At 43.5% G+C, this 9,826-nt stretch overlaps 1 protein-coding gene across 2 annotated transcripts; it reads right to left on the reverse strand.

Moving 5' to 3' along the window:
• Positions 1 to 737: 737 nt before the first annotated feature.
• vsx1 (visual system homeobox 1 homolog, chx10-like) lies at positions 738 to 7,951 on the reverse strand. Of its 2 annotated transcripts, none has more exons than XM_051959917.1 (5): positions 7,528 to 7,951; positions 6,860 to 6,935; positions 5,793 to 5,916; positions 5,033 to 5,213; positions 738 to 2,775 (listed from the first exon to the last, which is right to left on the reverse strand). In XM_051959917.1, exons 1-5 carry the CDS (start codon positions 7,949 to 7,951, stop codon positions 2,486 to 2,488), a joined length of 1,095 nt encoding a protein of 364 aa, XP_051815877.1. In that variant the 3' UTR covers positions 738 to 2,485. The 2 variants fall into 2 exon arrangements, with proteins under 2 accessions (XP_051815877.1, XP_022076997.2); XM_022221305.2 differs by having other exon boundaries at positions 5,018 to 5,213.
• Between the last annotated feature and the right edge of the window lie 1,875 nt (positions 7,952 to 9,826).

Here is a 9,826-nt window from a genome sequence, read left to right on the forward strand (position 1 = left end):
ATCTCAACTCTTGACTTCCATCTTGATACAACTTCACCAGAGAAAAAAATTTGTATTAAGGACACCTGCCTATAAGGTAGAACTTTCAGTTTATTTAATGGAATTTTTCACTCCGACATGTAAACGTCTCTAAAGATCATGAAACCGAGTGTAACAGAACTTTTGCAAAGCCCAGTAGTGTTTGTATAATCGCGTTTGCAGCCTGCGGACATTCTTTAAATTCCTATGCAAATTAGTAGGTGTACCGCCGGCGGTACACTGAAGCTTAAGGGGTTAATAGAATATAAGTATATTGGCTAACTTCAACAATAAGGTCGAGGGCGTAAGAACATTAGTAATTATGAAAATTTATCAGACTAGTTGAAAAATGAAGGCAAAGATTTTACAGAATTCTACAGAAAAAGTAAATTGTCATTAAATTTGACATAAACATGTAAACAAAGGTTCTGTAAGTGTAATAATTACTTTACCAAATTAAAACCCTTTTGTTTTATCTTCTTTGTGCTCATTACTTGTGATATTTGTGTTGTGCTGGTGCTGATGCAGATAAAACCCATCCATCCATCCATCCATCCATCCATCCTCTATACACCGCTTTATCCTCACTAGGGTCATGGGGGGTGCTGGAGTCTATCCCAGCTGACTCTGGTGAAGGCAGGGGACACCCTGGACAGGTCACCAGTCTGTCACAGGGCTACATATACAGACACACAATCACACTCACATTCACACCTACGGACAATTTAGAGTAACCAATTAACCTCAGCATGTTTTTGGACTGTGGGAGGAAGCCGGAGTACCCGGAGAAAACCCACGCATGCACAGGGAGAACATGCAAACTCCATGCAGAAAGATCCCAGGCCGGGATTTGAACCAGGGATCTTCTTGCTGCAAGGCGAAAGTGCTAACCACTACTCCACTGTACAGCCCTGATGCTGATAAAATTACAAAAATAAATGTCACAATCATTCCAAAAATACTTTCTTTTTTATTTGCCACCTGCAAATCTCCTGCTGTACACACATATTATAATAATGATAATAATGAGCAGAATTTTTAAATATTACATTTAAATTACATTCATCCACAAACGAGCTGCTCAGTCTGACTATAAAACACACAGAAACCAACAAGAATAAATATTAAATAGCCTCTTTTTCAAAAAAAAAAACGACAAACAAAACCGTAGATATAAAACAAACTCTCGTTACGATACAATAAGAAACACAGAGACAATGTCATCATTTATATCAGGACCTCAGCGTTGTTAGCATCCTTTGCATCCTGGGAGCACAGCTAGTTGTTAGCAATCTTAGCATCTTAGGAGCACAGCTAGCTGTTAGCATCCATAGCATCCTGGGAGCACAACTAGCTTTTAGAATCATTAGCACGCTGGGAGCACAGTTAGCTGTTAGAATCCTTGGCATCCTGGGAGCACAGCTAGCTGTGAGCATTCTTAGCATCCTGGGAGCACAGCTAGCTGTTAGCATCATTAGCATCCTGGGAGCACAGCTAGCTCTTAGCATCCTTAGCATCCTTAGCATCCTGGGAGCACAGCTAGCTGTTAGCATCATTAGCATCCTGGGAGCACAGCTAGCTCTTAGCATCCTTAGCATCCTGGGAGCACAGCTAGCTGTTAGCATCCTTAGCATCCTGGGAGCACAGATAGCTGTTAGCATCCTTAGCGCCATGGGAGCAGAGCTAGCACAATCAAGCTGCTCCATCATTCAGGAGCAACTCCAAATATATAAAACGCTTGTCACTGGTTTGAATCAGCTGGAATATACTGGTGTGTTTGCACGCTAACAAAACTAACACACCATTAGCATTCTGACATGTAATAGCATGCTAAACATCTTGTTTTACCCAAGTAGCAAATGAATGTTCGGCTAATTTAGTAGCATTTATCTGTTAGTTTATATTTCATTAATCTATAGCTCATAGCATGTTAGCTAAAGAGAAATTAGGGGTAGCAATATATTGGCTACTAGCTTATACTGTAGCATAGTCTTTTGAATGTTACCATAGTGCAAATTTTAACGTGGTAAATAACTCCCCCTGCTGACATTTTAGCCTGCTAACACTTATTAGCAGTAGCAGTATTTCTACATTGTTAGCATTATGGCATTTATTTAGCATGGTAGCATCCATAAGCACTGAAGCATTTTAATTTAAAGTTAGGCAAGAATTTGGCACAACAGCACCACCCAGGCAGGGGGAGTTAAACTACACTGTAATAAAGTTAACGTTTGAGTATGAAAGCTCTGATCTCATATTTGCTGAAGGTGTTCGCACGCTAAAATATTCCCTACATGCTGTTAGCATGATAACATCAGTCTATGTAATCATAGGAAAACTTTGCATCGAAACAAGTGATGTATCAGCTGTTTGTTCATTGGCTGTGCTCCCTGAGAGAAGAACCAATCAAATGTCAGTGCTTCCAGACCACTGTCCTCACTCAGACAGCATCAGGCTCCTCCCACCTTCAGCTGTCTGATTCGCTCCCACTCTGTCGTCGTGGAGAGGAGGAGGTCCTTGCCGAGGCCCCGCCCTCCTGCTGCTGCTGCTGTTTGGAGGAGCTGGACAGGTCGATGGCCACCTCCTCCTCCACCTCCTCCTCCAGCAGCTCCTCCTCCTCCGCCTCCTGGGCCTCACCACCGCCGCCGCCGCCAGCATGCCGCTCCGAGGCGTCACAGAACAAGTCAGAGCGAGTGGAGTCGGACACCGGAGGACTTGGACATTTCTTAGACATTTCCAGAGACTTCTTGTGCATCCCTGTGGGGGCGGAGCCAGATTCAGATTCAGTCACAGTCCTGTTTACATGTTTGTTTGATACACTGTTGTTGTTGTTTATGCTAAGCAAAAGAAACAGAAACTACAACCAGGAACCAACACCTGAGTCTGGTCCAGTCAGTCCAGAAGCTCCAAGTCCAACCAGAGTCCAGTTCCAAAGTCACAAGTCAGTAATACCAAGTCCTGATCGGAACTAGATCTAGTCTTGATCTAGTGCTGATCTAACCCCGATCTAGTCCTGATCTAGTTCTAGTATAGTTCTGATCTAGTCCTGATCTAACCCTGATCTAGTCCTGATCTAGTTCTAATGTAGTCCTGATCTAGTCCTGATCTAGTCCCAATCTAACCCTGATCTAGTCCTGATCTAACTCTGATCTAACCCTGATCTAACCTTGATCTAGTCCTGAGTCTGGTCCCGATCTAGTCCTGATCCAGTCCTGATCTAGCCCTGATCTAGTCCCGATCTAGTCCTGAGTCTGGTCCCGATCTAGTCCTGATCCAGTCCTGATCCAGTCCTGATCTAGCCCCGATCTAACCCTGATCTAGTCCTGATCTAGTTCTAATGTAGTCCTGATCTAGTCCTGATCTAGTCCCAATCTAACCCTGATCTAGTCCTGATCTAACTCTGATCTAACCCTGATCTAACCTTGATCTAGTCCTGAGTCTGGTCCCGATCTAGTCCCGATCCAGTCCCGATCCAGTCCCGATCTGGCCCTGAGTCTGGTCCTGATCTAGCCCTGATCTAGCCCTGATCTTGTCCTGAGTCTGGTCCTGATCTAGTCCTGATCCAGTCCTGATCCAGTCCTGATCCTGGTCCTGATCCTGGTCCTGAGTCTGGTCCTGATCCAGTCCTGATCCAGTCCTGATCCAGTCCTGATCCTGGTCCTGAGTCTGGTCCTGATCCAGTCCTGATCCAGTCCTGATCCAGTCCTGATCTAGTTCTAAGTCCTGCTAAATTCTGTGTTTACTGTTAAAACTTGAATTTTTTTTTTTTTACTGAACAGACACAAAAAAACTACAGAAACCTGCTGTGTAGCTCTGAGTGTGTATTAGTGTGTGTGTGTGTGTGTGTGTGTGTGAGTGTTTGTGTGTTGTAGTGTGACTGTGTGTTGCAGTGTGAGTGTTTGTTGTAGTGTGAGTGTTTGTGTGTTGTAGTGTGAGTGTGTGTTGTAGTGTGAGTGTTTGTGTGTTGTAGTGTGACTGTGTGTTGTAGTGTGAGTGTTTGTGTGTTGTAGTGTGAGTGTGTGTTGTAGTGTGAGTGTTTGTGTGTTGTAGTGTGAGTGTGTGTTGTAGTGTGAGTGTGTGTTGTAGTGTGAGTGTTTGTTGTAGTGTGAGTGTTTGTTGTAGTGTGAGTGTTTGTTGTAGTGTGAGTGTTTGTTGTAGTGTGAGTGTGTGTTGCAGTGTGAGTGTTTGTTGTAGTGTGAGTGTTTGTTGTAGTGTGAGTGTTTGTTGTAGTGTGAGTGTTTGTTGTAGTGTGAGTGTTTGTGTGTTGTAGTGTGAGTGTTTGTGTGTTGTAGTGTGACTGTGTGTTGTAGTGTGAGTGTTTGTGTGTTGTAGTGTGACTGTGTGTTGTAGTGTGAGTGTTTGTGTGTTGTAGTGTGACTGTGTGTTGCAGTGTGAGTGTTTGTTGTAGTGTGAGTGTTTGTTGTAGTGTGACTGTGTGTTGCAGTGTGAGTGTTTGTTGTAGTGTGAGTGTTTGTTGTAGTGTGACTGTGTGTTGCAGTGTGAGTGTTTGTTGTAGTGTGAGTGTTTGTTGTAGTGTGAGTGTTTGTTGTAGTGTGAGTGTTTGTTGTAGTGTGAGTGTTTGTGTGTTGCAGTGTGACTGTGTGTTGCAGTGTGAGTGTTTGTGTGTTGTAGTGTGACTGTGTGTTGCAGTGTGAGTGTTTGTGTGTTGTAGTGTGAGTGTTTGTTGTAGTGTGAGTGTTTGTGTGTTGTAGTGTGACTGTGTGTTGCAGTGTGAGTGTTTGTGTGTTGTAGTGTGACTGTGTGTTGCAGTGTGAGTGTTTGTGTGTTGTAGTGTGACTGTGTGTTGCAGTGTGAGTGTTTGTTGTAGTGTGACTGTGTGTTGCAGTGTGAGTGTTTGTTGTAGTGTGAGTGTTTGTTGTAGTGTGAGTGTTTGTGTGTTGCAGTGTGACTGTGTGTTGCAGTGTGAGTGTTTGTGTGTTGTAGTGTGACTGTGTGTTGCAGTGTGAGTGTTTGTGTGGTGTGTGTGCGTGCCACTGACGTGCATGCGGCTCACCGAGCAGCCAGGGGGCGCAGCTTCCCATCATGCCGTTCTTGGCTGAGTTGAGGATGGACTCTGGCAGGGGGATGGAGTGTCGGACCATGGCTCCGTACAGACCGTACTCTGCCATCACGCTGCTGCGGCCCCAGCACTTCTCACGCTTCCTCCACTTGGCCCTGCGGTTCTGGAACCACACCTGGAGGAGAAACACAGGGTGAGAACCAGCAGCAGAACCAGCAGACAATATATCTACATCTATATATCCGTATTTCCGTGTATCTGGGAAACACCCAGAAATACTAAAACATAATAAATAAATTTAATGAATCATAAAAAATGTATTAAATATAAATTCATTCAATAAAAGAGAGATATATAAAAAAATTGGAGAGAACCAATAAATAAACTAATAATATAATAAATGTTCTATAATAAATGTTCTATAATAAATGTTCTATTATAAATATTTATAATAAACGTTCTATAATAAACGTTCTATAATAAACTTTCTACAATGAATGGTCTGCAATAAATGTTCCCTAAATGTTTCATAGTAAATGTTCTACCATAAATGTTCTATAAATGTTTGAGAATAAACGTTCTACTAGAAAGTGTAAATATGCGTCTTTGTGCTTTTGTTTTTTATAGACGTCTGGTCCTTTTTCCTGATGAATATTCAGAAAGTGATCTGATTAAACCTGGTCAGAACTTGGTTAGAACCTGTTTAGAACCTGCTTAGAACCTGGCTAGAATGTGTCTAGAACCGGTTCCCCACCTGGATTCTGTCCTCGGGCAGCTCCGTCTTCATGGCCAGCATCTCTCGGGCGTAAACATCCGGATAATGAGCTTCATGGAACGCTTTCTCCAGTTCCTCCAGCTGGTGGGACGTGAACACCGTCCTGCTCAGAACAAACAGAACACCAGAACCCAGAACGTCAGAACAAATAGAACATCAGAATGTCAGAACATCAGACCCAGCTGCTCTTCCTTCATCTAAACCATCTGAATCCTTTTTAATTTGAGCTCCAGTAAATCAATCAATCAGTAAATCAATCGTTTAATGGATTCATTTTCTTCTGCTGTTTTCATTCTTTCTTCCAGATTCTTCTCTCCTGTTTTTAGTTTCTGTCTCGTGTTTTCTCTCCTGTCAAGTGTTTTAATTAAAGCTGAAAGCAGCAGTTGTTCTCATTAAAGAATTAAATAAGAAGAAGGAGAAGAAGAAGAATGAAAGAGGATTTTTAGTTTCAGTCTGACGTCTAGAAATCAGATTTTATGAAGAAAAGCAACAAATTTCCATTTTAAACGTCGAGCTGCAGAAGTTTGATTTTAATCTGGTGATGATAAAACCTGATGAAAAATAAATTAAGAATAGAATAGAATAGAATAGAATAGAACCATCTGGTTTGAATTTAAATAAATGTGGTTTCTGTAAAAGATGAAAGTTTATTTTTTATTATAAATTTTTGTTGTTTCATTTTTTTTACACCCAAACGTAAATGAAAAGCCATTTATTGATTTCTGCCAATAAAAATCTAAAATATTTTCTCCTTAAATGTATTTAATATTTAAAATAATATTAATTAGTTGTGATTTTAATTATCTGATAAAAATCTGATTATATAGTTTCATTGTTCATAAATCTTTGGCTTCTTTTTACACTTTAATTTGTTTATCAGCCAATAAATAAAAACGTCTCATTAACAGATAAATATTATATTAATAATAGTTCTAGTATTTCTACAACAAAGGAGAGTTTCCATCTGAACTGAACTGGATTCCCTTTAAAACTGGGGCTGAACAATTTAATTATTTCTGTTTCATTTTCAGAGAATATTTCCTCACCGGTGTCTCCGCTTCTTCCTTTTCTGAGAGCTTCCAGAACTTTTAGAGTCATTTCTGTCCGACAGACACTCCTCATCTGGAATAAAAACACAGAAAATAATCAGACACTCCTCATCTGGAATAAAAACACAGAAAATAATCAGACACTCCTCATCTGGAAATAAAAATATATAGAAAATAACGAGACTTTAATTTACTAACGAATACAACTCGTTTAATCTCTAAATCAGAAACATTCAGAGAAAATAAAAACGAGTCTCTGGGGCTGAAAAAGATTTTAAAAACAAACTGAAGGAAATAAAACCCAACAAAAACGGGAAAAAAAGTAAAAATCAATCGAGCAACATGAAATGAAAGCAGCTTCAGACCGAACTGGGACTTTATCAGAAACTACCAAAGCCAAAATATAAAAACGAAACTAGAACGAAATAAAATGTTTTAAAGTTTTACCTCCGAACCTAAAGAATATTTTTAACAGAACCACAGACAGATGTTTAGATTTAAACCAACAGAACCGAACTGTAAAATCCTAAACTGAGACAAAATAATAATAAATCCAACCGAACTGATCCGAACCTAAAGAGTTTTAAAGAGAATCTCTGGAAATAAAAGCGGAGAAAGTAGCTCCTCCTTCAGGACTAAACCAGTGAAACCGAGCCGGTCCGTACCGGAGTAGGCGTCCCTCTGGGCCTCCAGGTTCTGCAGGTAGTGGCTGTCGGCCCGGGCCTGCAGCAGCGGCAGGTGTCCCGGCAGGAAGCACGGAGCCCCGGCGGGCTGCTGCGCCGCAAGGCTGCAGAGGAAGCCGAGGCCGAGCGGCAGCGACCCTCCCGGGAAGGAGAAGCCGCCAAGGCCGCCGCCCGGCCCCTGCGGCTCCGCCCCGGGCCCGGAGCCCGCCGCGGACAGGCCGGACAGGGGGCCCCCGCCGGGCTGCTGCCGGGCCTGCAGGTCTGACTCCAGCCCCAGCAGGTCCGTGATGGCGAAGCCTTTGGAGCGGAACCCGGAGCCGTGCAGCCGGGATTTATCGATCCCGAAGCCCGGGGAAAGCATCTTCACTCTGGGCTTCTCCTCTCCGAGGTCCTCCCGGCCGGTCATCGTCAGTCAGGGGGAAAGTGGACACACTGAGCCGCTGCCGCCCCACCAGACATTTATCCGGTACCGGGACCCAAGATCAGGGCGGCAACCAATCAGAGGTCAGCAGGGGGGTGGGGGTGGGGGGTCTGTCCTCCTTCAATCCCAGAGGATTAATTGCACCAATTTCCCTCAATCCGATCAGGATTTATCCAGAGAGGATGAAGAGGAGGAGGAGGAGCTGCTTACCCTGGGGCAACTAACATCAGGGCAACTCCAGCATTAGGGCAACTAACATCAGGGCAACTCCAGCATTAGGGCAACTAACATCAGGGCAACTAACATCAGGGCAACTAACATCAGGGCAACTCCAGCATTAGGGCAACTAACATCAGGGCAACTAACATCAGGGCAACTCCAGCATTAGGGCAACTAACATCAGGGCAACTAACATCAGAGCAACTCCAGCATTAGGGCAACTAACATCAGGGCAACTAACATCAGGGCAACTCCACCATTAGGGCAACTTCAGCATTAGGGCAACTAACATCAGGGCAACTAACATCAGGGCAACTTCAGCATTAGGGCAACTAACATCAGGGCAACTAACATCAGGGCAACTAACATCAGGGCAACTCCAGCATTAGGGCAACTAACATCAGGGCAACTCCAGCATTAGGGCAACTAACATCAGGGCAACTAACATCAGAGCAACTCCAGCATTAGGGCAACTAACATCAGGGCAACTAACATCAGGGCAACTAACATCAGGGCAACTTCAGCATTAGGGCAACTAACATCAGGGCAACTAACATCAGGGCAACTAACATTAGGGCAACTAACATCAGGGCAGCTCCAGCATTAGGGCAACTAACATCAGGGCAACTAATATTAGGGCAACTCCAGCATTAGCGCAACTAACATCAGGGCAACTAACATCAGGGCAACTAACATTAGGGAAACTACATCAGGGCAACTAACATTAGGGCAACTAACATTAGGGCAACTAACATCAGGGCAACTAACATCAGGGCAACTCCAGCATTAGGGCAACTAACATCAGGGCAACTAACATTAGGGCAACTAACATCAGGGCAACTTCAGCATTAGGGCAACTAACATCAGGGCAACTAACATCAGGGCAACTAACATCAGGGCAACTTCAGCATTAGGGCAACTAACATCAGGGCAACTAACATTAGGGCAACTAACATCAGGGCAGCTCCAGCATTAGGGCAACTAACATCAGGGCAACTAATATTAGGGCAACTCCAGCATTAGCGCAACTAACATCAGGGCAACTAACATCAGGGCAACTAACATTAGGGAAACTACATCAGGGCAACTAACATTAGGGCAACTAACATTAGGGCAACTCCAGCATCAGGGCAACTAACATCAGGGCAACTAATATTAGGGCAACTCCAGCATTAGGGCAACTAACATCAGGGCAACTAACATTAGGGCAACTAACATCAGGGCAACTTCAGCATTAGGGCAACTAACATCAGGGCAACTAACATCAGGGCAACTAACATCAGGGCAACTTCAGCATTAGGGCAACTATCATCAGGGCAACTAACATTAGGGCAACTAACATCAGGGCAGCTCCAGCATTAGGGCAACTAACATCAGGGCAACTAATATTAGGGCAACTCCAGCATTAGCGCAACTAACATCAGGGCAACTAACATCAGGGCAACTAACATTAGGGAAACTACATCAGGGCAACTAACATTAGGGCAACTAACATTAGGGCAACTCCAGCATCAGGGCAACTAACATCAGGGCAACTAATATTAGGGCAACTCCAGCATTAGCGCAACTAACATCACGGCAATTAACATTAGGGCAACTAACATCAGGGCAACTTCAGCATTAGGGCAACTAACATCCGGG

The sequence above is a fragment of the Acanthochromis polyacanthus genome, chromosome 15, assembly GCF_021347895.1.
Source record: "Acanthochromis polyacanthus isolate Apoly-LR-REF ecotype Palm Island chromosome 15, KAUST_Apoly_ChrSc, whole genome shotgun sequence".
NCBI classification, from domain to species: domain Eukaryota; kingdom Metazoa; phylum Chordata; class Actinopteri; family Pomacentridae; genus Acanthochromis; species Acanthochromis polyacanthus.

What these genes read in the sequence shown, in the direction of transcription:
- vsx1 (XM_022221305.2), bottom strand. Translation starts at nt 7,951, where the DNA reads ATGACCGGCCGGGAGGACCTCGGAGAGGAGAAGCCCAGAGTGAAGATG. An exon ending in AGGAAGAAGCGGAGACACCG is followed by an intron (nt 5,917 to 6,859) that starts GTGAGGAAATAT and finishes TGTTCTGAGCAG; the next exon opens with GACGGTGTTCACGTCCCACC. An exon ending in TGCCCGAGGACAGAATCCAG is followed by an intron (nt 5,214 to 5,792) that starts GTGGGGAACCGG and finishes TTTCTCCTCCAG; the next exon opens with GTGTGGTTCCAGAACCGCAG.